Source organism: Saccostrea echinata, unplaced genomic scaffold (genome assembly GCF_033153115.1).
Source record: "Saccostrea echinata isolate AGI-Se365-2 ecotype Australia unplaced genomic scaffold, CSIRO_AGI_Sech_v1 ptg000002l, whole genome shotgun sequence".
Classification (NCBI taxonomy): Eukaryota; Metazoa; Mollusca; class Bivalvia; order Ostreida; family Ostreidae; genus Saccostrea; species Saccostrea echinata.
In genome coordinates this window covers 28,268,773-28,296,740 of record NW_026889751.1, presented here as the reverse complement: position 1 = coordinate 28,296,740, position 27,968 = coordinate 28,268,773, and the positions used below count along the sequence as shown (strand labels likewise).

General features: G+C 34.9%; 1 protein-coding gene across 3 annotated transcripts; it reads right to left on the bottom strand.

Moving 5' to 3' along the window:
* Nucleotides 1–21: 21 nt before the first annotated feature.
* Nucleotides 22–27,853, bottom strand: LOC133176113 (band 4.1-like protein 3). 3 transcript variants are annotated; one of them, XM_061311280.1, is made up of 15 exons: nt 27,756–27,853; nt 26,429–26,529; nt 26,066–26,173; nt 22,751–22,793; nt 22,419–22,494; nt 22,244–22,288; nt 21,905–22,084; nt 19,318–19,405; nt 15,437–15,589; nt 15,157–15,254; nt 14,820–15,016; nt 14,043–14,353; nt 4,413–4,754; nt 3,765–3,920; nt 22–1,162 (listed from the first exon to the last, which is right to left on the bottom strand). In XM_061311280.1, the coding sequence occupies exons 2-15, from the start codon at nt 26,525–26,527 to the stop codon at nt 1,103–1,105; spliced, it is 1,956 nt and encodes a 651-aa protein (XP_061167264.1). In that variant the 5' UTR covers nt 26,528–26,529; nt 27,756–27,853; the 3' UTR covers nt 22–1,102. The 3 variants fall into 3 exon arrangements, with proteins under 3 accessions (XP_061167264.1, XP_061167270.1, XP_061167276.1); XM_061311286.1 differs by having other exon boundaries at nt 3,780–3,920; XM_061311292.1 differs by lacking the exon at nt 3,765–3,920.
* Between the last annotated feature and the right edge of the window lie 115 nt (nt 27,854–27,968).

The window sequence follows — 27,968 nt, the reverse complement described above, 5'->3', positions numbered from 1 at the left end:
AATAGTAAAAAATGAGAAATCTTTGTTTATAGATTTTATTTGATTATTCAAATTGTCCTATGTAAAAAAAAAAAAAATAACAATTTTACTTTTTATAACATCTGTAGACATCCTCCTTGTACAATAATAAATCCATGATACACTCTTAAGATTAAGTGAAGACCATATTGTTATCTGATAGTGCCTGCATTTTATCTAAGTACATTTGTGTCTGATTTAGCAAATTAGCATCTACTAGTATCTTTCTGCATGTTTGAAACTTAATTATAATGTTATTTTTGGAAAAATTCTTAACATTTTTTTCCCTTTAAATTGTACACAGTCAATGTCTGTCATGAGGAAGCCTGATAAAAATGGTTTATAATATTCAACAATCACGATATTGAAGACCAGAATTAGTATATTAAAAAAATAACTATAAATCTACAATAAAATTTCAGAGAAATTTTCCAAATATAATTTGGCAAACAATTAATTAGTAAAAATTTGTAAAAAAGTGGGTTATATATAAAATTATTATTATTATTTTTTTGTTTTGTTTTTGTTTTGTAAGAAAATCATTCTGACACCAAAGATAAAATTCTAACAGGACAAGGCAGAATAATGGCACAACCATCCAATAAATAATTATACAATCAGTAAAAATCACTAGATAAAAATAACATCACCTTTCTAAAAATAACAACAGGACAACAACTACTGAAATATGGAATGGTTATATGCAATATTGTAGATTTTATGGGATGTATACATTATATATACAAAATTTGGTGTGGGTCATGATTATTTGGACAAAAGCTGATATGTATAAAATGTCCTTGAAATGAATAAAAGTGATTACAGGTATACTGTTACAGTAATATAAAATCAATTTTGATTGGGTGATTATGTAAAAAGGACGTAATGAATTCCATGGTAATGCCTCTGTCAACCAACCAGAGTTCTTGTTACATTGAAGCTATGCTTCCAAGTGATTGAAATTCACTAGTGATTAGCACATGAAGCTGAACACTTCTACTACACTCCTCCCCTTTTTTAGTCTTATTGCTTCAATCACAGTCGTGTCCAAATGGCCTGGAACAACAGGGTCACTGGTTCAAATCTATAAATCAAACTCCTCTCCTACTCGATCTGAGCTGCGGTTTAGATTCTCATCCTTGGCCTACAAACAGGAAAAGATAAAGATTTCATACAATATGAAAACTCCAGCACTTTTGGGGGATTTTGTTCACAATTATATATTAATCAATTTTGTTTTATAAGACCAAAATATCCAGAATGGAACAGGGTAAGAGTATAGACTAAAATGAAGGCAGAATACTTTAGGAATAGGATTGGTGTATGAAGAAGAAAAAGATTGTACAATGCAATGGAATAATCTATTACAGGGTGAAGAAAAATCACAAAACTGATTATCACATTTAGAGTCTACTTTAGCTATTGTTTACATGAAATTGACAACTCTATATGCATGGGAGGAACAGAATACACACTGAAAAATGCAGGGCTAGAAAAAATATAGGAACAGCCAGTTAATTTTTAAGTTACACAAAAATTAAAAAGATAACGGATCAATTATTTCTGCATTTACATTTTCTATTCATTGGGAAAAAAAGGTATTTTGACCAGCGAAATTCCAGTAATTGATTCTTTAAACTTGATCAATGAAAACCAGGAAAACTTGTTTCTAGCCCTGAACAGAAGTAAAATTATAAGCATTGCCAAAAAAATTCACCAAAATATGTAATGTTGATTAATTAAATCTAAATATATATATATTTCAGTATCAATTTTGCTAATACTGAGGATACATTGTTTATGTATATATATATATAAACCAATGATATTAAAGCTTTTATTATTCTAACTGCACATACATCCAACAAAATCTAAATTTTGTAATGGAGGTCAAAAAGAAAGGAAATTGTTTCACCCTAATTTCAATTTTTAAAAAGATTATATTTTGTCAAGTTTTGAAATTCATGCATATTCATGCAGAACAAACATTGACCAAATTAAATTTTCATCAGAGCTTTCATTACACAGCACAATAATATTTTCAGCAATGACAAACAACTGATTGATATCTAGCAGTACAAGGCCTATGTATGTACCAAGGATACTAAGTGAGACAAGTCTTACGGTAAACGCCTTATTTTCGTAGGACTGAAAGCAGAAACGAGTTCTGGTTAATTCCGAGTTAATTGGGACATACGTAAAACCATATTAATTAAGTTAGAATGTAATAACCTTCTAAACTGAAATCATAAAATTAAACACCTACAGCATAAATTTATTTAAAGGTTCTTTTTTTCTTTTTTTAGCTTACAACTTTTATGATGAAGGATATGATTTTTTTTCTGTTTTTAAATGTTATTTAAAACCATTAAAAAATTTAATAAAAATCACAAAATCAGTTTACGCTATTAACAATTTATCACAATTATTAATCTCCTACAATGTATTCAGAAAGAATGAAGCCTCTTAAAAACACATCACAACAAGCTGCAACAATCAAACATGGCTACATTTGGATAGAGCCATTAAAGAATCACCATCTGTAGGCCATCTGTCTCAGAGAAATTCGTTAACAGACAATAATGCTAGGAAGGAATACCACATTGTCACATTTTTTTTTTTCAAATGGAAGTACGTTACAATTACAGAGCAAAAGTCAATGTCATACTAGTTCTGTTTAACTTTATATCAGGGTAGTTCGATGCTACAAGCCTTTGCTTCATTAATCTGCAGGAGAAAAGATCAAATGAACTAAGCAGAAATTTTCATGTTTTTCTTCTTTGATTTTACACTGAAGACGTTCTTATTTGTTGCTAAATTGTGTATACTCTGAGGAGTTAAGCTAATTTTGAAGCCAAAATTGAGGCCAGCCCAATTCTGAGGCCAGACCAGGTTTTATAGTATGCTGATTACTAAATAGATGGCTACATGAAGGGTGATGCTTTAATGCCTATAAACAGTTCACTAGCTAGTAAATACTGGGATAGCCTACATATGTCCATGCTCTATTCTAAAAATAAATATAATTATTCATGTACTCAAATTTTACTATGTTTATCTTCAATATTCTACAGATATATACATAGAGTTTTTTTGGTAAGATATGATAATCGTTGTCCATGAGACTTGTAGTCAGTATAATATTCTTTGTCAAATCATCCATAAGAAAACTGAGGGTCAATTATTTCTAATTCAAGTACCGGTGCCTTCTACCGTAAAGTGTTAATCAACATGAAGATCATTTCAAAGGCAAAATAATGTCAGTTTTTGTACATTCTAGATTTCAACAGTTCTGAAAACCTTCACAGATTTACATAAATCCAAGTCCAAGTACATCCTGTGGAAATAAATGCAGTCAAACCTCATTATCTCGAACACAATTAACAGGACCAAAATTAATCTTTGAGATGTCTGCAGATTTGAGATAACAAGGGAAAAAAATCATAAAGAAAAGGTGGTTGGGACTGTCAACTTACTTAGACATATCTCTGGTATTCAAGATATTGATGTTTGAGAGAACGAAGTTCAATTATACTGCAAAAAATCTGAGTCTTCACTAACTTTAGCAAAAGCAAAGCATGTTATATCAAAGGTCTGGATTTCCTCTGGTCATCAGCAATTCTAGATATATAATCAGCCACAGCCAAAACTCCAAACTCACACACAAATTGGCACTAAAGAATGCAACTAGAGCTAGTATGTTAGTAAGAGGACTGAAGCGATGATTAGTGTGAAGAGAGTCACACCGTGTGATATGTAACCTCTTTGGTTGGTTTCTCATCTTTGGGGTCATCCTCTTTATCAGACCCCTCCTCCGAGCCCTGGTCAGCTCGATTACTCCCAGAATCCCCTTCTGCCTCAGCACTCTTTACCTCCGGTTCATCGGTCTCGCGATGTTCAGGCTAATTACATGAAAAGAGCATGCATTATTCCTGATTACATATGGTATTTTTTCCTGTTAAAGGGTTAGATTTGTATGTCTCTTACTTACCTACGATTAATACAAATATTAATTGATAAGTACATAAATATTTAATGCAATGCTTTATGAAATCAAACCCACACATTCAAACCCCCATAGTTTCAAATAGAGATGTACGTTAATCACATATGCATGCATATTTCAAGGCAAATGGTAAAATAAGCTTGACTTTAGCAAACTTTTTTAAGTACTTTTTTCTTCTCTCTTTTGTCATACAACAAAATTTGGATTTATTAAAGAAGATGCAAGTTGACAAACCATCATGCAGCAAATTCAATACCCAATTTTCTTCTCTCTTTTTTATACAACAAAATTTGGAATTATTAAAGAAGATGCAAGTTGACAAACCACCATGCAGCAAATTCAATACCCATGCATATCACCTATCCACATTTAGAAAGCTATCACTCACCTTCTCATCTTTTTGCTCCTCGAAGCTGCTCATTCTCCGTGGTGCTCGGTCAGACACCACCACCGTTTCTGTGGTGGCAGACACTGCCACAGCCTCCTGCCACTTCTCCTCTACAGGGGGCTTCTTCTTCTTCTCCTTCGCCAACCTCTTCTTCTCTTTCTCCTCTTCTTTCTTCTTTCGTTTTTGCTCCTCCTTCTCTCTCTTTTTACGTTCCTTCTCCTCTTTTTCTCTTTTCTTTCTCTCCTCTTTGCTTAGGAGTGCTGGGGGATCAAGTGGAGGGGAGGGGAGGTTATGCACATTGAGGGGTTCTTGCTGGTTTGGAGGGGCATCAACTGACCTTTCCTACAAAGCAAAGCCCAGATTTCATTATTAATATAAGCAATTACTGTTGTTTTTGAAATCTGCGGGGGGAAAAATGGGACCATTGAATATTTTAAAAAAGAAATACAATTGTTTAGTTGGATCAGAAAGCTACATACATGTCCAATTAAAAGTAAATATTCACATGAATATTTGTTAATTCTCCTGTCAAGTTGGTAAGAACAATGTCAATCTTTATGATAAAATAGAAATGATTACTTTCTCTAAGTTTTCAAGAACTTTCAAATGTTGGCAAAAACAGGAATAAGCAAGAAATATTAGTTTTTTCCAGTTAAGACATATCCTATATGATTAAAATGTAGTAAGCAGTCATTATAGATGTTAGCAAATGATATTCATTTTTCTCTTTGGTTAATATAAGTGGTTAGTATTCTCTGAAGGAAAGATCAGTTAGGTCTCCTCCAAACCTTTAGCAGGTGCCCCTAACATCGGGACATATAAATACCTTGTTAAATCTGTATACTGTACGATATTGACAAGGGTTAGTTACTATATTTAGACATAAACTATTCAGTGTAGCATGCATTATGAGATTATAGTGAAGTTTCCAATCATCAATGGTGACATTTCTCACAGCAAGACAGGAGATAGAAGCTAAAGTGTAAATTCATTTGGAAATGTGTAACTGAATAACGTAAACATTTTCATATGATAAATGTAACCAAATCACATGAATGTTTTCATATGAAATATGTAATCAAACCATATGTAAACAGGTTCATATGAAATAAGTTATCGAATCAAATTTAAACCTTATCATAAAGAACAACATCAGTTTTATAGGATCTTTTATTCTGCTCCAGGATTTCAGCAAAATTAACAATTCAAAATTTTTTAGTAAAATAAATAATTCAAATGAACACAAGATTTTACCTAAATAAACAGAAAACAATTGTATAAGTGGATTCTTTAAGTACATGATAAATATAACATGTATATAGCAAAAAAAAAATCATTATTTTAAGCACTTACTAATTAAGAATGCCAAAAGCAAAACAAAAAATGAAAAAAATTCTTTCAACATTCAAATGTATCATATTGTGTCCTATGTATGTTATTAGCTAAACATTCCAGTATCCTTGCAATGATGGTTCGATCAGTTTATACCCAAAATGGCCAATAATTTGATTTTTTATAAATAATTCATGTAAAACAGAAACAAGAAACCTAGACAGTATGTATAGTAAATATTGGAATTCCATATCTAAAAAATGTTATAACATTAATGAACATAAACATGTTAATCTACAAGAATGAAAGCCTATGTTTATATAAATAATTCAGAAGTAAATGGCCAGCATTTTTCTGAATTGATTGATGATACAACGAATTAAAAGGAAGAGAAGATTGAAAAAAAAAAAACTATGAACAACATAACCATATTTTGCTTGAGAAAAGAGAGCTTTGGGTATCCCATACTTTTTAATTTCTGTAAAATCAAAAATGACTGAAAAGTGTTTGATCAATCATTGTCATACTGACCATAACTAATTGTATCTATATATCTTTTCTCTGTTTATATCTGTCCATAAGCTTTAAAAGTACACACAAAACAACAAAAACAATTCAATCCAAGACAAGAATATTTTTTTTAAAAAATAGTTATGTCCAATGCTTTTCCTTTTTCTCCGTTTTCTTCTTTTATACCTCTTATATTAATTAATGAATAAGTTGAAGATAATGAACAGTGACTGATCTCAAAAAATCTACAACAATATTGTAAACAGGGCATAAAACACCTCCCCCCCCCCCCAGAAATGAAAAAAAAGCAATAAAGATGCAAGTACAACAATGTAAAATTAATGTAAATTTATATAACAACCTGAGACACATAAACACTAAACAGTGTGTTTGTAAAACATATTCCCCAGCTAATGAAAATTCAATACCTACTTTACAGATTGCCAGAATAAAATATCAAGCAAGAAATGTAGACTGATATTGTATACACAAAAAGATTACTCCTCAAATTTGAATTTCTCACATAAAAAGTCAGTCAGGAATAGCTCAAACCTATAAAGACATTCATTTTTACAACACACAACTTCACTGCAAACTTGAAAGAAATCTGACATTAAATGAGGTCTAAAATATTTTTCTCAAAATATAATTTTTAGTAAGTATATCTCCCCTTTCCTGGAATGAAAAGAAAATTCGGTCAGACAGGCGCGTAGCCAGAATAGAAATGATGTGTACGCAGAGAACAGCAGGGGGTTGGGTGGGGGGGTCTTGAGCCCCCCCCCCCCCCCCAGCCAGTGTGTAAGGGCTCTGGTCAGGCACGTAATATAGCTTTTGCCAGCCAGGAAAAAATTACAACTTTAAAAATTTGTCAAGCAAGGACGAAAAAGGAAGATTGTCAAATTCGAAGTCCTATTTCTTGTGTGTGTGTTTGTTGAGGGGGGGGGGGGGGGGGGGGTTCCATCTTTCACAAATCAAATTTTTATTTATACATTACCAATTACAATGATTTAACAATGGTGCAACAAACAGTGGGGGTCCACCCTTTCAATGTACATTTTTTTCAATAGTAAAAGATTAGGTTTTGGGAATAAACAGTGGGGAGGCTCCCCTGATACTACGTGCCTGCTGGTGAGGGTCCAGAAGCTCCGGAGTTTTACCAAATATTTCATTCATTTTCTTGCAATATAAAAATTATGCCATTTAGTTTTTGTTTAGGAAATAAAAGACATAGTAATATTTATTGTTTTAACGAAAATTAATATTCCATGGAAATTTATTGTGCATATAATTGAGGCTAAAATTTAACCGATATATTAATTGGTATCATATAATCATTCTTAATGTTTAAAAATACGTATACAAAATTTTAATTATGAACAAAAAAATATCGTATTGTAAATAATACTAGTAGATCATAGCATTCAACGATGTGGCTGAAATTTATTTTTTCAAAGATCTTTAAAAAAAAATCAATGTATGATAGAATAATGACAAAATAATGAAAGATTTATTTGGATTTGTCAGTTATTAAATAAAAGATTTCAAATTTTATCACACAGCCATGATAATTTAAAATTTAAATCGACACAGTATGACACAGAATAATTTGAAACACAAATATTTGTTGGATGGTACCGAGATTTTTTTCTCCGAACAATTTTCTCTTTTTTTCTTATCTTTTTTTTTTTTTTTTTTTTAAATGATGTGTACGCACTTGCGTATTTGCGTATAGGCAGCTACGCGCCTGTCAGAAATTGCTCATCTTCACATTTGAGCTTCACTTTCATTGCCACAGGGCCTTAATGCATACATATTTGAAAGAAATCATACATGAAATTTTCTTTTAAACTTGTTAACAACTAATTTAAGATAGACTAACTGAGGGTTTAACAGACAAAGCAAATCGTTATAAAAATACAGCACTATTTCACATCAAATTACCTGGTAGTCTTTTATATAAACATCGGTTTTTCAAAAACTTTTTTTTTTCGATTACATATTCTGTTTCACACTGTACATGAATAATAGCATTCTTCTTTCAACCTAGAATTCAAGCATTTATAAACTGTTGCATGGCACTTCAATGAAAAAAAATTAGAACTTTATTATAAAGTAGCATCAAAAAGCTTCAACAAGATAACACAACTAAATCTATCATGTAGAACTATGTAAAACATAACTTTATATCAATAACCTGGGACTAGAGCAGGATTAAATATAGCATTGTAAGTACAAGCCAAATTGTATCACAGGAATTTATAAATATAACAAAGATTGTATATCTATATATGTATATACCTCTCTTAGGACTAAGCATAAAGAACAAATCATTTTAAATAAATTAAAAAAAAAATAAAGTTAGAAATTATCTTCAAAAAAAAAAATGATATGGAAAATGTCAATTTCAGCATAAAAACAAAAGCAAATGTTATTATAACAGAAAAAAAATGTATCCTTCATTTGTTATGTAGGACAGTTTCTCTGATATTTTAAAGTCAAAGTGCAGCAACAAAAACAAAAGAATGACAAGTCTATCCTATTTATATTACAAAATGTAACATGAACACAGACTAATCCTGTGAAATTTATTAAGTTTTCAGCTTTGACAGTTCCATGTGATGCAAGACTATGTGTATGTCACTTTCTACTGATTCAGAAAGTTATAAATGAAAAAATCCCAATTTGGAAAAAAAGTTAATACAAAGGAAATTTCTCTTTTGCTGGCAGAATAGTTAAAATTGCTTAAAAGATATTACCTTCTGCACAAATATTGCCAAAAAAAAAAAACCCATTTTGTTTTATAAAAAAAGTTACAGGACAGGTCTCTAGACATAAAATTTTGCAGGAAACTGATGAAAAAGTGTTTTATTTTTAATCAGCTTCTATTCTGACTCAGAAAAATAAGAAGAGCATTGAGACAAGAAATATCAGTATTGCTAAGAAGACCTCGGACAGGATGTACACGGCCTCTGGACTCTCGGGACGGACCATCACTGAACTTAACCTCTTAGCACTTAGTCTCCTAGGCAGCATTGTAGGAACGTCTGCTCCGCCTGTCTGAGGTAATGGTGGACGGTCATCTTTTTTCACCTGAGGCTTTACCCTCATCACAACAGCTGAATTCTCTGGCAGGCTGTCTGGCTCCTCTTCAGCCATTTTAAAGTCTTCCTCAAGTTCAGAGTTTTCAGAATCACAGAGAGGAGGAAGTTTATCATGCATTTCTAAACCATCTCCATCTTTGATGAGTTTCTCTTGTGATCCCATGTTGTGAAACTGAGAAGGAAAATTCTGTCCAAGTTCGATCATCTTTCTGTTGCTATATTCATCCTTTCCTCCATTGTTGTCTGCTACATTATTGTGAGCACTCTGACTACTTGTCTCTCCTAAACTAGAGACACTTTCACATTGAGGATCTTCAAATACATCTTCATCTGCAATTTCACAATCCTCAATATTTTCTATTGCTTCAACCTTCTGTGTTAAAATATCTCTTTTCATATTTATATCTTTGAATGATGTGTCTTTTAATCCACTGTTGTCATCTTGCACAGCAATCGCATTATCCACAGTATCTTTCCATATTTCACCTTTCTCCTTCTGTGTTTCCAACACTCTCGGTCTCTGAAGTGAGCCATCGATGTACACCTTCTTCTTCTTTGGACTTTCTCTGTACTGTCTTGCTGAGATGGGAGAAAACATGGATTCACTTGAGTAAGTTTTTAATGGCCTTTTAACATCTCTGTAATCTTCATAATTTTCCCTTGGATTTCCAAGAAAGAATTCATTTGAGCTATTTGGAATGCCTTTTGTATTTATTCTGTCTGAAACCTCTGTATCTTTCTTTAGCTCCTGACATTCAAAGGAATTATTTGTTGGTGAAATAGTGCTTTCATCTACTTTAGACTGAATTGGTTTATATTTTGTGTTTTCATGGAGCCTAGATATTTGAAAATGTTCTCTGTTGACATACACTGTATTCTCTTTTCTATCAATAGCTTTAAAGTTTATGTTCTTAGGATCAACATCTGTCAAACATTCATGTGTCTGTTTTATTTCCCTATCATTTGCATTATCTTTCCCTCCATCTTTCCTTTCTAGCTGATTCCTTACAGACATCTGTGTGTTATTTCCACTGATAGGACAAGAGGACTTCATCTGTTCAATTTTCATGACTTTCAGTTCTTTCTCCATTTTCACACCTGTACTAATATCTCCTCTATCTTTTAACTCGTCAGTTATGCCGAGAACAACCCTCTCATCCTCCTTAGTATTGGCATTCCTAGCAGTGACTTGGTCTACATTGGATCCCTTGTCAACTTTATCAGAGCCATTGACAAACCTACTTGAGTGTGACAAGACCCACTCTGCAGTGCTGCTGTAACTGTCCCTGGGTGATTTCTGTTCCTCACCAAGTCTCTCCTTCTGTGATTCAGGTTCCCTCTTTGAACTTTCTGGGAGGTACTGTTGTTGAGCAGTAGCACTATCCTTTGAACTTTTTTGAAAGGGAGATGCCTGATCCTTAACATTCGAAGGAGATGTGACAGTCATGGTCTTTTTGGGAGGAATGAAAATCAAGGGTCTAACAGGTGCTGGTGTTCTGTTCCAATCAGAAAAAGCACTCTGTGAAAAAGCACTAGGGACTGGAGAAGGCTTGATGAAACTTGATGAGACTTCAGATGTATGGAGAGTATGTAAAGTAGTGCTGATGGGAGCTCCAAGCTCTGAGGTACTATGGCTTACTATAGTTGTTTTACTCAGGGTTGAAATCACTGTACAGGGTGTATTATCACAAACAGAGGTACTTGTGACAGCAAAAGGCTTATCGACCGGTGTACTTTGGAAAGCAACAACGGTGGTATTTCTGTGAGTCTCTACTGCTGTGCTGTCTGATGCATTCATGGATGAATTCTGTACTGATGTATTTTTAAGTACCCTCTTACTCTGATCATTAGTAGAAATGACAGGAGTTGTAACAGATTCAAAAGGGATGTTTCCTGTTGTATTGCACACATGAAAATAGTTGGATTGATCTGAAATCCCTGACTGACTTTGACTAGGAACAACAGTAGGTGTGGTGATGCAAAGGGCCTTCTTTGACACAGTATAGGTCTGCTTGTCAGAAGTAGAGCTGACAATGAAAGTGGATGAAGGTAATGAGGCAGAATACGAGGCTGAATTTGACTGTCCATCTACATCTAGAGCCTGACCACAAGCAGGAAGTGAAGACATGACAGGAAGGAGTACTTCCTGTCCAGAGACAATTTCTTCTTTGACTTGCACATCATCTTTCGGGTGTTCCACTTTTGAATTATTGTCTCTTATTTCATCATCACTGATTACAGCCAAAGATTTCATTTTAAATTCAATATCCTTCTGTCTACTTGGTTCATCTGAACTGCTCTTAGGCATGTCTATAATGGATGAAAGACCTAAAGTAGCATCTGAAGCAGTCGACACCTCTTTGAGTTTTCCATCATCCTTGAATAAATTTCTGCAAACACTGCCTGCTGCCTTTATAGCATTCTTCTTGTAAGGCTGAAGTGGAGTAAATACATCAAGTTCATCATGGTGCATCTTTTGTTCTGCATCAAGTTCCATCTTACTCTCCATCTCATCAATCATTTCCCTCTCCTTCTCATTTTGACTCAGAGAAAATATTTGCTGATCACTTGACACTAAATCATTGTTTAATAGAGACTGAGGTAATGCTTGATTCTTGGAATTAAAGTCTTCTTCCATTTCATAACTGTCCCCTGAAAACTCTTTCATTTCATTGGCATCTTCCACATGGTCATTTTTCTTCAGCAACTCCATATCCTCAGCTGTATCATCAATTCCCGAGGTTCCTACCTCTGTCATGTTCTTTCTGCCTGTGGGCTTTTGAAGACTCTTCTGTAGAAGTGTCCTGTGAGAAGTGGTTACCACTGTAGACTTTGTATCCTGAGGTAACCTTGGAGAGGAATCAGGGGTACAGGAACTGGAGGACCCCGAGGAATCATTGAAATAACGAGATAGAGAGGGAGTGTTTGGAGAAGACTCGGAATCAGAGAGCTGATCATCAGACAAACTGTCATCAATGAAGTTTAAGTTGAGTTTTTCAGGTGATTCAGGAGGCTTTTCCTCATCAGAAAATCCATATCTCACTTCATACACAAGGTTATCCTCACTGCAAAATCTAACCTTCTTACTCTCAAAGGATGGGGTGTCAGTGGGCTCTCTTTCTTCCTGACTAAGAGTCATTGACCTTGCCCTTCGAACACAGGGTTCATGGTCATAACTCTGAATAAAATCATTCACAGTAACACTTCCTTCCTCTGATGATAAAGACAAGATGGATGCTGTGCTATTGGTCAAAGCATCATTCATGTTTCTGTCAGCAATTTCAAGTCTCTCATCATTTCCTATTTCACCCTCAGCTAGAACTGCTTTAGAAGGCTCTGGTGTTGAGATTTCCTCCTTTGATATTTCTTGATCTATATGAGAAGTGTGTAGTTCATCAATTTGTTCTCTTTTGTCGAGGATATCATCTACTGAGGAGGTAGACCTAGGTCCTGCTGCAAACCCACAGTACTCAATACTGCCTTGTAGAGCTATCTCTTCTGGGGTGCCCCTCAGGTTGGAGTGGAGGATGCTGTCATCCAGCAGATTCTGTTCTCTAGGGCTACTGGAAGATTCAGACTCTGGCTTTCTGATGATGTATTTCTCTAACAAAATGGCTTCATTGTTTATGTAGTTGTATGTGTCTGTAAGATTTGAGACATTCTCTTTTGAGAAATCTACTCTTTCTATGGACTTCTCTGAGGGAGCTATTCTGTAATTCTTGCTGAGATATCCTGGACCAGACTCTCTTCTTCGAAACCCACCTCCTGGTTCTGATTCTAAGTTTTTGATAACAAAATCAGAACTTTCCTTTTTAACAGGCACTGGCTCCTTGTTCATCACAGGCTGTTCCTTTTGCCTTCCTCTTCTACCTACTTGCTTTATGAAGCTTGACTTCAGCGTCACCTTTTCCTCCTCCATTTTTGCTTGACTACTGAAGTCCTCAGAGTCTGATGAGCTATATCTGTACAGACTCCCACCAAGTGGAGTGTTTCTCTGATGAGATTGATTTCTATAAGAACTGTCTGTTTCTTTCATTTCATCTCTCTGTCTGGAACCATCAAAAGAATCAGATTTAGAAGAATTTGTATAACTAGTACTTTTCCCATAACTTCTTTCAGAAAATTTTCTTTCAAAAGTGTCAGAATATCCTTCATCTATACTAGAATTCAATTCCTTATCAATTGAATGTCCTTTGAAATCCAGCTTCCTTGGGTGAGGATTCCTGGGAGATGCTGTCTTGGTTGACCTGACGGCTAGTGGACTATCCACATTGGAAGATGCTGTCATGGTTGACCTGATCGCTAGTGGACTATCCACACTAGGAGATGCTGTCATGGTTGACCTAATCGCTAGTGGACTATCCCCACTGGACTGGCTGCCTGTTCTCTTTTTCTGGTACCTCCTTCTCGGGGCCAGAGATAACTTCTGAGGAAACAGTTCACTGTCACTCCTGCTGACCTGAGAGCTTGCACTTCTGAGGCTCTCCTCATCGAAAGAAACTTTCTTAAAACTCTCACTTCCTGTTCGCTGGCGCCCTTTCTGTCTTTTTAAATTTGTCTTGGTTAATGATATAACTGGACTAAGTGAAACGTTTGTTTGATTCTGATTAGTGTCCCAGTACTTCCCCGAATTAGTATAAGCATGTCTATATACTAGATTATGATTATTAAGTCTGTCTGTACATACCATGCTATCATCCAGTGGTCTGTCGGAAACATCCTCCTCAAATGATCTTCTCCGGCGGTTATTTTCTTGGTTGTTGTTTTCGACTTGTTCTTTTTTCATCATGACTTGTGCCAGGGGGGTTGGGACAGCGTGCATCTTCTCCATCCGGCTCTTCCTGTTATCTGGCTCCTCCTCCTCCTCCTCTTCATCTTCAAACACATCTTCCCTGTCTTCTTTGTCATTGATTTCAGGCTCTGGGATTTTCCTTGTCATCTTCTCTTCTCGATTATACTCAGGGATGTGCCTTGGCTCCGGTCGAGGTTTGTACATTTCTAGAAAAGAGAAAATACATAGAGACAATGCAGTTCTTAACAAAATTTAAGAGAAAGAAACAATCAGATGATGTGGACTTTGTCTTCTTATTTCCAACAAACTACACGTAGATTGGACAGTCATCAAAGGTTTGGATGTGTACAGATAACTCACAAATTATTCAAAAGTTGCTTTAAAAAAATTGACCAGTTAGCTAAAAAGAGGACTTGTATAATTTTGAGGCAGAACTTTGTAAGATGCAGATCCAGGATTATTTATAACAATGACTTTAGAAATATATGCAGGCACTCCATCTAAATTCTGCTTCTCTGAATTAATTTCAGAATCTAAGAATATGACATAATAAGGAAACTCAACCATGCATATTGTTAAAATTACAACAAAAAAAAACTTTTGTAAAAAGGGAAATATATGAAACAAGAAAAATAAAAATAAAATGATGGTGGGGAGTGGGAGGTGAATTACCATCTGCTAGTTCCTTGTTTTTGGTCCTGCCATGATATGTGGCACGTTTGCTGTGGACACGATCAAAATATGGAGAGGGGCGATCTACTCCCATCATAGCCTGCTTGGTCTGGAAGTGAGTTCTTCCGGAATAACGGAACTTGGATCCAAGTTTTAAGAATCCCCTCTGTGTTCCTGGAGAGTCTGGCTCTCTATTTCTGTAAAATTATCACAGGCATAATGTGACTCTAGAGTCAACTTTGTCATTTTTGAGAAAAATATGTCACAAACTAGTATCGATTACAATCAAGTACTATTACTTTTTCAGAGGGGACAGATGTGTGATTATCTAATTTACCTGAAGAAAGCATGGTGTTCCACACATATCTTCCACATGCGTTTGGCATGTTTACTTGATAAAAATTTAAAACCTATTAAACTCTGGAACTCTTCAAACTGAAAAAGATAATCATGTTAACTTTATTTAAAATTACTGAGTCAAGCAATTGAATGATAATCCAAAGACAAAAAGAGAGAGAGAGAGAGAAGACTGAACTAAACTGAACTTAAAAACAGTAGAACTTTAATTAAAGGATTGGGGATGTTTGAAAATTCTCAAAACATTACTGATATCTTACCTCCCCTGTTCGTAGCTTGATGTAGAACTTTTTTCTTCTGTATGACATTTTGAGAATCTTTGGCCACACAAATTTGTTGATCTGGAGTTTTTCTCTGAAGACAAGAATGCCGCTCCAGCACACTCCTAATTGAATGTCTACTCCCTCACCATCCTACAAAAATAGTAACAGCCAAAAATAGTAACATAAAGTATACCCCACATATAAGTGGATATCCTTAACTCAATGTCCATTTCCTAACCATCCTACAACAGTTAAAAGTAGTAACATACTGTATACCGGGTTTCTTTAACGGGTGTAAAATTTGGCGTTTTGCATGCTCAAAGGTATGCCAATAATTTTGGCAGACACAGAGTTCAGTGACATTGCAAAAGAGAGGAAATTCATCTTTAAGAAAAGATTCAATACATTTAATATAGGTTTGCATACAGATTTACTCAAAAGTTTGAGTAAATACAATACCAGGTGAAAGTTATATTGCTTATTCAAACAAGAGGCCCATGGGCCACATCGCTCACCTGAGCACATTGGCAAGGCAAAAGCACAAATCAGTTCAGTACTGAAAAGATTACTGGGGGGGGGGGGGGGGCTTGAATTTTAAACTACCTGATGATGCTTCCATGTCAATATATAATTTTAAACTACCTGATGATGCTTCCATGTCAATATATAATTTGTTTAATTTGTTTTAACAAATGGCTTTGTTGTACTTGAGAAGATTTTTTAAAAAATTCCCATATATTCCTCTGTAAAAATTTGATCCCCCATTGTGGCTCCTCCCTATCCCTGGGGTCATCATTTGAACAAACTTGAATCTACACTACCTGAGGATGCTTCCATATCAATATGACTAAACATAGCTTTTCTGTTCTTGAGAAGAAATTTTTTTCTATATGTTCCTATGTAAAACTTTCAATCCCCTTATTGGGCCCCACCCTACCCTCGGGGGTCATCATTTGAACAAAATTGAATTTACACTACCTGAGGATGCTTCCATATCAAAATGACTAAACATGATTTTCAGTTCTTGAGAAGAAGATATTTTCCTATATGTTCCTATGTAAAATTTTCGATCCCCCATTATGGCCCATCCCTATCCCCTGGGGTCATCATTTTAACAAACTTGAATCTACACTACCTTAGGATGCTTCCATATCAAAATGACTAATCATGGCTTTGCAGTTCTTCATCAGAACATATCTTCCTATATATTTCTATTTCAGACTTTTATCCTCCATTGTGGCCCCACCCTACCCTCGGGGGTCATGATTTGAACAAACTTGAATCTACACTACCTGAGGATACTTCCACATAAATATGATCAATCAGGGCTTTGCTGTTCCTGAGAAGAAGATTTTTAAAGATTTTTCCTATATATTTCTATGTAAAACTTTGATCCTCCATTGTGGCCCCGCCCTACCCCCGGGGGTCATGATTTGAACAAACTTGAATCTACACTACCTGAGGATGCTTCCATATAAATATGACTCATCATGGCTTTGCTGTTCTTGAGAAGAAGATTTTTAAAGATTTTTCCTATATATTTCTATGTAAAACTTTGATCCTCCATTGTGGCCCTGCCCTACCCCCGGGGGTCATGATTTGAACAAACTTGAATCTACACTACCTGAGGATACTTCCACATAAATATGACCAATTAGGGCTTTGCTGTTATTGAGAAGAAGATTTTTAAAGATTTTTCCTATATATTTCCATGTAAAACTTTGATCCTCCATTGTGGCCCTGCCCTACCCCCAGGGGTCATGATTTTGACAAATTTGAATCTACACTACCTGAGGATGCTGCCATATAAATATGACCAATTAGGGCTTTGCTGTTATTGAGAAGAAGATTTTTTAAAGGTTTTTCCTATATATTTCTAGGTAAAACTTTGATCCTCCATTGTGGCCCTGCCCTACCCCCGGGGGTCATGATTTGAACAAACTTGAATCTACACTACATGAGGATGCTTCCACATAAATATGACTCATCATGGCTTTGCTGTTATTGAGAAGAAGATTTGTAAAGATTTTTCCTATATATTTCTATGTAAAACTTTGATCCTCCATTGTGGCCCCGCCCTACCCCCGGGGGTCATGATTTGAACAAACTTGAATCTACACTACCTGAGGATGCTTCCATATAAATATGACTCATCATGGCTTTGCTGTTCTTGAGAAGAAGATTTTTAAAGGTTTTTCCTATATATTTCTATGTAAAACTTTGATCCTCCACTGTGGCCCCGCCCTACCCCCAGGGGTCATGATTTGAACAAACTTGAATCTACACTACCTGAGGATGCTTCCACATGAGTTTCATCTTCCCTGGCTTTGTGGTTCTTGAGAAGAAGATTTTTAAAAAATGCTACTAATTTTTCACTAATTCTTCATTATCTCCCCTTGAAAGAGGGCGTGGCCCTTCATTTGAACAAACTTGAATCCCCTTCACCCAAGGATACTTTGTGGCAAGTTTGGTTGAAATTGGCCCAGTGGTTCTTGAGAAGAAGTCGAAAATGTGAAAAGTTTACAGACGGACGGACAGACAGACAGACAGACGGACAGACGGACTACAGACAAAATGTGATCAGAAAAGCTCACTTGAGCCTTCGGCTCAGGTGAGCTAAAAACTAATTAAATTATTTCAGTGATTTTTCTTATAATGAAGGGTGCAAATTTGGCAATTAAAATTTCAGTGGCTTACTACAAAACTGTTAAAATAAGCCAAAAGTTAGCACCACCTATAGTGGACACTCCTAAATCAATGTCCATTTCCTAACCATCCTACAACAGCCAAAAATAGTAACATAACTTAAACCCTCTTATAGTGGACACAACTAACTGATTATCTCCACTATATCAAAAATATTAACAAAGAGAAACCCCCACTAATAGTGGACACTCCTATTTGAATAACAACACACTCGATCACTATTCCTAGAGTAGCCAAATACAGTAACACAGGGCTCTCGATTCTCTTTAATTGGGGCCGATATTCGGCCCCGTTCCCAAAGTGAAAAAGGCACCTTTTTCCTAAATTTGAGTGTAAAAATTCCCAATGTATGATTGCTTAAAATTTTTTACTGTAAAAAAAATAAAAAGCATATCTTTGACAGTAACACTTTCGTGTTGTAAACTGGTAGTTCGTATATATGCTGGAACCAGTTTAATATGAAAGCGAAAGTCGACTATAGTAAATTACGAATTCTCTTAGGTACGACTTGTTTACTCACAAACATGTCGCATAATGCGAATACTATATAAAAAAGATCTCTACTAAGACAACTGACAAATGTAAGAAAATAGACACTTTGTTTAAACAACAGGCTGCCGCTCTACAATTAACAGAATCTCATTCTGAGTCAGTGGTTACTGAAACCCTGCCCTAGAGCATTTCAGAACATCCAAAGACAAACATTTAAGTTCTGACCAGAGCCCTAGAGCATTTCAGGACATCTAAAGACAAACATTTTATTTTAAAGTTCTAAACATCTGAACAGTCAATTACATGTCTAATTAAGATCTACTGATTTGTTTTCAGTTTCTATGATTATTCTGTGTTTATTTGATTTTTCTTGTTTTAAGAGTTAAAATTATGACTGGTAAAAATTTCCCAATTTTTATAAAAACAACGCTTTTTTCCCAATTCCTTTGGCCCCGGCCCCAGTACCAAAAATGGGTATGACAGCCCTGTAACATGAAGAATACGCCAAGTATAATTATGGAAGTTTATCATTGATTATTACTAACAATAAACCAGAAGAAATGTACTAGTAATTACACTGTCTTCTGAGATCATTTTTTCTGCGCTTTACCTGTCTATTTTCATTCTTACTATACTGATCAACAAATCAACATTTTTCAAAATGAACAAAAAATTTGTACCTTTGCATTACTGAGATCAACTCCATACATTGCAAGTTTCTTGGCATTTTCCAGAAAATGCAGCTCAGCTTCCTCTGGGGTTTGTCCCCTGTAAATAATGACCAATAATATACAACATAAATTTCATGTACAAGCATATTTTTACATACAGTCAAACCTCGTTATCTCAAACTCAATGGGACTGAGAATAAACATCAAGATATCCAAGGATTCAAGATATCTAGGGTAAAATACTTAAGAAAAAAAGGGTTGGGACTTCAAAATCACTTCAACATATCCCTGGTATTCGAGATATCATGTTCGAGATACCAAAGTTCAACTGTATTGTGATACTAACACAAGTGTGTTATTGAATTCTGTAACTGAATATAGCTTTTTTTTGTTGTAAATATATTTTTTGCTACTGTAATGACACAATTAAACTTTGAAAATAGTGTTGTGAAATAAACACACTTAATGAGTATTCATAACTTTATAAAAGTGGGGAAAAAAAACAAAAAGGAATAAAAAGTTTTGTTTTTTTTTTCAGACAATGCAAAGAAACATAGGTAATCAGAGATTACAGAGCTCACCTCAACGAATGTTGCCTTTAAGTAAGGCAAAGTCCTACACTAAACTAATAATCTAGGAGTGTGCATCCCTAGATGCAACATTTATGCGATTTTGGTCTGATAGGGCTTGCAGTTACTTGGTAATAGACTTATCTGAAAACTTAAAACTAGTCACTCATCCAGAAAATGTAAGTCAAATCCAGCATCCGAAGCAAGTTTTGAGATTGTTCGTCCCTTGATGCATCATCCATGCAAGTTTGGTCAATATAGGGTTTATAGTTACTTGGAAATGAGATCTGCTCCAAAAACCTTAACCTGGTCACTCATCCAGAAAATATAGGTCAGATCCAGCATCCGAAGCAAGTCCAGTAGTGTACATCCTTAGATGTATCATCCATGCAAGTTTGGTCAATATAGGGTTTATAGATACTTGGAAATAAGATCTGCTCCAAAAACCTTAACCTGGTCACTCATCCGGAAAATATAGGTCAGATCCAGCATCCGAAGCAAGTCCAGTAGTGTGCATCCTTAAATGTATCATCCATGCAAGTTTGGTCAATATAGGCCTTTTATTTACTTGGAAATGAGACCTGCTCCAAAAATCTTAACCTGGTCACTCATCCGGAAAATATAGGTCAGATCCAGCATCCGAAGCAAGTCCAGTAGTGTGCATCCTTAAATGTATCATCCATGCAAGTTTGGTCAATATAGGGCTTATAGTTACTTGGAAATGAGATCTGCTCCAAAAACCTTAACCTGGTCACTCATCCAGAAAATATAGGTCAGATCCAGCATCCGAAGCAAGTCCAGTAGTGTACATCCTTAGATGTATCATCCATGCAAGTTTGGTCAATATAGGGTTTATAGATACTTGGAAATAAGATCTGCTCCAAAAACCTTAACCTGGTCACTCATCCGGAAAATATAGGTCAGATCCAGCATCCGAAGCAAGTCCAGTAGTGTGCATCCTTAAATGTATCATCCATGCAAGTTTGGTCAATATAGGCCTTTTATTTACTTGGAAATGAGACCTGCTCCAAAAATCTTAACCTGGTCACTCATCCGGAAAATATAGGTCAGATCCAGCATCCGAAGCAAGTCCAGTAGTGTTCATCCTTAGATGTATCATCCATGCAAGTTTGGTCAATATAGGGCTTATAGTTACTTGGAAATGAGATCTGCTCCAAAAACCTTAACCTGGTCACTCATCCGGAAAATGTAGGTCAGATCCAGCATCTGAAGCAAGTTCAGTAGTGTGCATCCTTAGATGTATCATCCATGCAAGTTTGGTCAATATAGGGCTTATAGTTACTTGAAAATGAGATCTGCTCCAAAAACCTTAACCTGGTCACTCATCCGGAAAATGTAGGTCAGATCCAGCATCCGAAGCAAGTTCAGTAGTGTGCATCCTTAGATATATCATCCATGCAAGTTTGGTCAATATAGGGCTTATAGTTACTTGAAAATGAGACCTGCTCCAAAAACCTTAACCTGCTCCAAAAACTTAAACCTGCTCCAAAAACATTAACCTGGTCATTCTTCAGCTGAAACTGCAGCATCTGAAACCTTGACTGGTACAATGAAACACACTAGAAGCATCCTCCATGCATCTCTGACTAATATAGGCCATAGAAGTACTTGAAAAGAAAACTGCTCCAAAAACCTTAACCTGGGATGCCGACGCCGACACCGACGCTGAGGGTATTACATAAGCTCCCCCAACTTCGTTGAGGTGAGCTAAAAATGCAAGGGATATTAAAATCATATCTGTACACAGTACTTCAAATTAAGGTTCATCATTTCTCTCTCTCTACTCATAGAAAATTTTGCTTTTGTGCTAATGATTTTTCTCCAAAGGAATCTAAATTACAATTAAATGTAAACAGTTTCAGCATACCGTGCTGGTGAAATATGACAGAAGTGACTAATAATGATTATTTATCTGTGAGAGTTATCTCTCTTAGCAGAGGGTTAATAAACCCTTAATGTCACCTTCTTTTTCTCTAGAGTACAGTAACTTTGACAATTATAATTACCTGTGAGTTTTGTGGAGCTCTGCTATTTTTTTCAGCAGTTCTCTGTCTTGATGAGGAGCAAATCTCATCTTCCTGATGTATTCTGTTCCCGGACCAAATTCATCTATGTCGAAATCTCCCAGCTCCGACTGGACTGTGTAGGATCCCAGAAGAGCATAGGTTACAGCTGAGCAAGGCAATCTGAAAAATGGTTACCATGTGTATATTTCACTTCAGACTTAACCATCTTGATGTTCAGTCAAAGAAAAGCACAAAATGGATTTTGAGTTTTATTTCCAAAGTTGGAAATATAACAAATTTTTCAGACTTCCTAGAGTATATTTTAAGCATTTTACTTACTTCTCATTGACAATATCATTCCTTATCTGCAGACACAGCTGGTATCTACAAAAAAAATAGAGGTGGAACCATAATGTGAAACAGTAGTAAGAAATTTAAGATTTAGGCCAGCCTGAGATTACATTAATATTTCACAATACATGTGTCATTGCTGATATAAACCTCATACACCCACCTTGTAAGGTCCTCATGCAGGGTCTGGGGGTCTGGGGGGTAAAACTTAACTTCAAATTTAAACTCCCATGCCAAGCCTGAAAACATATACACACGTACGAAATTTTGCTTTTCTGAAATAAATACTAGTGCAATGAAAAGCCATGTATTCAGAACAACTACAATCCATCTACATAGTAATGATCAACTATTATTCTTTCAACAAGATTAAAAGATGCATGCATGTAATATGTCCTTTCCTTAGTGTTCATGCATTTTTTTTCTGGAATGAATTTATATAAAATCAAATGGAATATGGAGAAGTAAAGGGGAGTAACTCTTAATGACATTTACCTTTCATTTGCTTGGATATCTTCTTTTCTACATTTAACCATTCCTGCAAAACAAATGGGATAATAATTAAATGTAATTAGATGAAAGGGGCCAGAGAATGTACATATTCCAACCATACTGCTTTAAAAATTAGAATTTCTTATTTATTTTTTTTTTTTCAATTATAGATTTTTACAGAAGAGCAGAGTTTTCATGGCAAGAAACTTCTGATAAGCTTAAATTAACGCACTGCTCTCAATACAATTCATCAAGTAGATGTACAATGCTTAAAAGGATTACAAACAAATATCAAAGGAAATAATTCTAACTTATGTATAACATAAAAAGGCAGTTACTAGGAATAAGAGGATTGCGTGCAGTTATTGACAGCAGAGATATACTACTGTAACATTTTAAAGGTCATCTTAATACATGTACCCAATGTAAACGTATGAATAAAATGACATTGTCTTGAAACTTCTCATTTATTCACAAAGGCAGGCCAGTGAAAATGAATTATTGTCTAGAAAAAGAAAGTAATTACCAATACTACTTATATACACCTGTCTATATTTATCTGTGTTTTGAGAGGGTAGTGATCACCTGTGAGTCTGGGACTTTATATGCTACCACTTGAGTGTCAGAGTCACAAGACACATTTATACACTGTCAGGTAAAAACACAGGTAAGAGGCTTATCATCAGGAATTATTCGAGCTTCCCGGAGACAAGGAGCACCCTGATTAAGGTCTTTTCCTGGGTCTCAGAAAATTGTTTACTCATGGGGAACAACTTTGTGATAACCTGTCTTTATATCAAAACTTAGCAGATATGTCAACACTCCGTCAATATCACCGCTGGGATATAATAATAATAATAAACCATTGAAAAGATACATTGTTAATTTAAATCAGAAAGACATTCCTCATAAATGAGTTTTTCCTCCTATCACAATCATTATAATATTCAGTACAGATAGATATAAATATTTTGTAACAGTCATGCAAATATGTACATGATGCATAATCAAATAAAGTAATTGTTACTAAAAGAATGAGGAAAATTTTACTGATACATAAAGCAAAAAAACAAAAATGTTTAAAAAGTAACATTTTTACTGGTACTCAATGGGGTTTGTGCACATATATCATTTTTGGTTTGTTTACATTTGACAGGATTTTTCTTCCAGGCAGCACTTTTTTTTCAAGGCTAATTTTACTCATTTTTACAAAAATCAATAGTGTGATCGATGCTTGCATTGCGTGCATACCTAGATCCCAATCAGTCAAGATTTAAAGGTAATACACAGGTAAATACAGAGGTATGTCACCTAAATCAATAATCGTTACCTGGACAAGGAAAAGAGAAGACATGAATAATCTGATAAGTTCACCAAAATAGAAAGCTTTTCTTTTTCTCAATCCATCCTATTAAAATAAATACAGCGATTTTCTATTCCGTTATCTACACAGTACTTTTGCTAGATCCTTTTATTTCTTGTTTGTTCACAAACTATTTATCACAAAACAAATGGCCTGTTACACATATATATCTATGCATCAATGCAATCTACCTAGACATTGTGTTTTTTTTCTTAAATCAACTGAAATATGCATGAGGGCAACACAACTGCTTGTTGATAATTAATAGAAGAAAGTAAATCCAGGATGCTTTTCCATCTCTCCCCCCCCCCCCCCCATCTCCTATTTCTTAGTCTGTTCTATCAAATGTTGTAGCTAGGTACTTAACAGTCCCTCAAATTGCTTTTAAATCTGCATCATAATAAACACCTGAGTATATACACTGTATTAAATACAGGCAATACACAATTCACATCTCAGTCAGGATTCTCACAATTTTTACGATGTATGTATGCTGTATGAACAATTTTCACGATTTCCATTACAGACTCGTGGGAAATTTATTGTAAATCTTACAGCTCAATCAATTTAAATGCCCACCTTCCCTCCAATGACAAGAGAAATCAACAGATTTACCTTTACAAATTATCTAAAATACTCCTCCTTTCTAGGGTACCTATTTAACTGTCAGTGTGTGAATAATCAAGTCACATTGAACATATAGTGTCAATAACCTTCATGTATGTAGGTCAAATGAGACATAAGTGACTGAAGAATGTCTGAATTTTATGCCAAGTTACTACATTTGTTAATTAGTTATCAACATAAATATTGTATTTTCTTTCTTTAGATTATTGCTTTAATTAAATTAATTGCACAGTTGACAAGGCATGTCAGAGAAAAAAAGTATTGGATAAATTTTCACTAAGGTGGATTTTAGCATCTGTATAGGAGTTGAGAATTAAGGAAGAAAAAGTCTCTCCACTTTTCAGTGTAACCACAACCAATTACTTCAGTAAAACATCCCAGTTCATTTTAATTTAACAACTTTCTATCTTGGTTATATTATATTTTTTTTGTATATATGTATCATTTCAGTTTGTTTGGATGGACATACACCCATTTTCTAAAAGAGGGTCCAGTGGGGAGCTTAACTAGCAGTCCAAAATAGAAGTACATGTACATGTACTATCCTCATTCCAAATAACTAAACAAAATTGAAAATTCCTAATGAGTGAAAAACTGATATGGATCATAGCCTAGCTTTCAAATTCCAAAAAAATATATACATTCAACAATACCAGAAGTAGTGATTTTGATTTTTTACCTTTTTTTCCCTTATATAAATTGTACCCATAAAAGGTACCATTAACACTGCAAGAACACAGATTTTTTTTCTTATGACAAAAATTTGCAAATGTGCTAAAGATATACAGGTTAAATGACTTGATTTCTCAAATAAAAAAAAAAAGCTTTCTTTTTGTCTTTTTTCTCCCAATTCTAGAGCTATATTCATATATGATGGAGAAAAATCCCTGAATGCATCATAACAACTATGCTAACATACTTATCAACTTTTCTTCTTAATATGTACATCAACTTTTCTTCTTAATATGTACTTCATCTTTGTATTTGCTCAGATTCTAAATGCCTCATTCCATTGTACAATGAAAAAAACTTGCACACCTTAGGGCTACACTTTGTTCTTAAACCTAACAACCAGGATGTATTTTCTAGTTCTCTGATTAATAAACAGCAGCTTGGCACCGACAGTGAGAACATCCATAAAATTTGTGAATTTATTGATTTTGTCAATTTTTCACCAATATGGAATTCTTCGCCGATTTGTTATTTTATGTAGACAAGTATATGTTGATTGGTGTATATATAAGGTCTGACTGTCATAGCCTGTACACTTCCATTATTCTTAAGGGGGGGGGGGGGGGGGCACCTGTTTGGTAACCATGGTAACTTGCCCTGAGTCCAGTGTGGAGTCCAGTGTAAGACAGTCCAAAATAGTCCTTCTCCACCAGATCCAAGTGTTCACACACTTTGTCGAAAAGAATCTGACCGACTGCGCGTTTCTAAGGAATACAAGAAAATTTATCTAAATTTTTTTTTCTACAAACATGAAAGAGGAAAACAAAAACATAAGCCAAAACAATATAAGTTATTTTACAGATGTATTTCCTCCTTATTATACTGCACTAGTGCAACTTACATCAATGGACAATGTTCCTCTGCATATAAGAAATTCACATATCGAAACTCCTTTTGATATATTTTGTTTACTTTGCTTCCTGTGACATTATATGTGTTTTATATTTTACTATACTTACATCAACATCTATTTCGAATAGTTTTCCGTCGAGGAGAAGGACTCTGCAGATGACGGAACGAGCTGTGCGGACCTGCGCAATTCTTCTGTTATCTCCCATTTCTGAAATGTCCACACGCCAAAATAAAATACATAGACCTCAGTACATCCATTTTTTCAATAGTACACCCTCTCAATTTTTTTTTTAAGAAAAACATTATTTCCAATAGGAACATGATCAAATGTTTACAGTTAGTATTTTCTATTATCATAGTGTGAATGTCATTACATCAGCATTGTGTAGTACTAATATTTGTTTTTGATAAATTGAGCTATGGTGTCACAAAATTTAAGATTTTATATTTCAATCTTGCTGCCTGCAGTTGCAAGGCCATGCATTGCAAGGTTTCTGGAAAAGGAGGTGTAGGGAAGGGTCTGAGAGGGTAAAATTCTATCAGAGCCAGAAAATTTTTATAAATGGATACTATTTTAGTGCTTTCTGGTGCATTCTTGAAGTTTTTTTTTTTTACATATAAAATAAACAAAATTTAGCAGTGTTACTTTCAACAAATGAATAATGAATTGAATTTGGTTAAAAATATCCTTGAGAGTTTTTCATAAAAAGAGGGGTGCAATCACACCCAATAGCCCAACCCCCCTCTCTTTCCGATTCCAATGGCCTTGAGTTTCTTAGGATCATCTGAATCACCTCAAACATTTACTGCATGGCTGTACATGTATCCAAAAATCATACTGACTTCATTGTCAAACTCCAATACTTTGGCCTTCCCCTGCATGCCCAACTTACCCAAAGTGTGACAAGAAAATTGGGTGAGAGGTAATTTAACACAAGACAGAACATACATGTATAGTTTTTTTTAGACTATTTCGAGGTAAGTCAATTTAGTGTAAAGGGCAGTAGATTTTTAAATTATTGCAATGAGGAATTTAATTTCAAAGTTAAAGGGTCATTGCCAAAAGACATTAATATATTTTGTACATCCCTGCACCCCTTTCCATATTTATTATTTCTGAAATTAGCTGGAGTACCCTCCCTTGATGAAGATTTTTCTCTTCAAATTTTGTCGTCTTCTCCATTACTGCCTATTACTTCGCAAGGTATTTTGTGAGTACACTGGTAAAAAGCAGATACGTTCTAAAACCACACCCTAGGCCACCCAAACTCAAAAATACAGGAATTGTTTTGATAGTGCTGCAATGCGGAAATCGCTTTCCAGGTGTATCAACGTGCACAGGTAAATTACGAAATTCTTTTGGCAGTTAAGAAATCTTTAGCTTTTTGAAGGCTCTTGCTTTTTTTCTCTTTTAATAACATTTGGTAAACTTACCATCGGTTCTTTTGCTGGTCCGTGTAAACAGTCTTATTTCAGATCATGTCGGTTATCAAAATATCCCAACGCTTAAATTGCAGCGCCACCTAGCTGTCCGTGACGTCATCCCTCAGGTATCAGACAGGTATCATTCAGGTAAATTAGACTTATTAGACATTTCTATGGAATGTACATTTATGAATCATCTTATCAAAGTCTCAGTCGCCAAAA

What these genes read in the sequence shown, in the direction of transcription:
- LOC133176113 (XM_061311280.1), bottom strand. Translation starts at nt 26,527, where the DNA reads ATGGGAGATAACAGAAGAATTGCGCAGGTCCGCACAGCTCGTTCCGTC. An exon ending in GACTCCACACTGGACTCAGG is followed by an intron (nt 22,794 to 26,065) that starts GCAAGTTACCAT and finishes TTTGTTTTGCAG; the next exon opens with GAATGGTTAAATGTAGAAAA. An exon ending in GAACACCATGCTTTCTTCAG is followed by an intron (nt 15,017 to 15,156) that starts GTAAATTAGATA and finishes ATAATTTTACAG; the next exon opens with AAATAGAGAGCCAGACTCTC.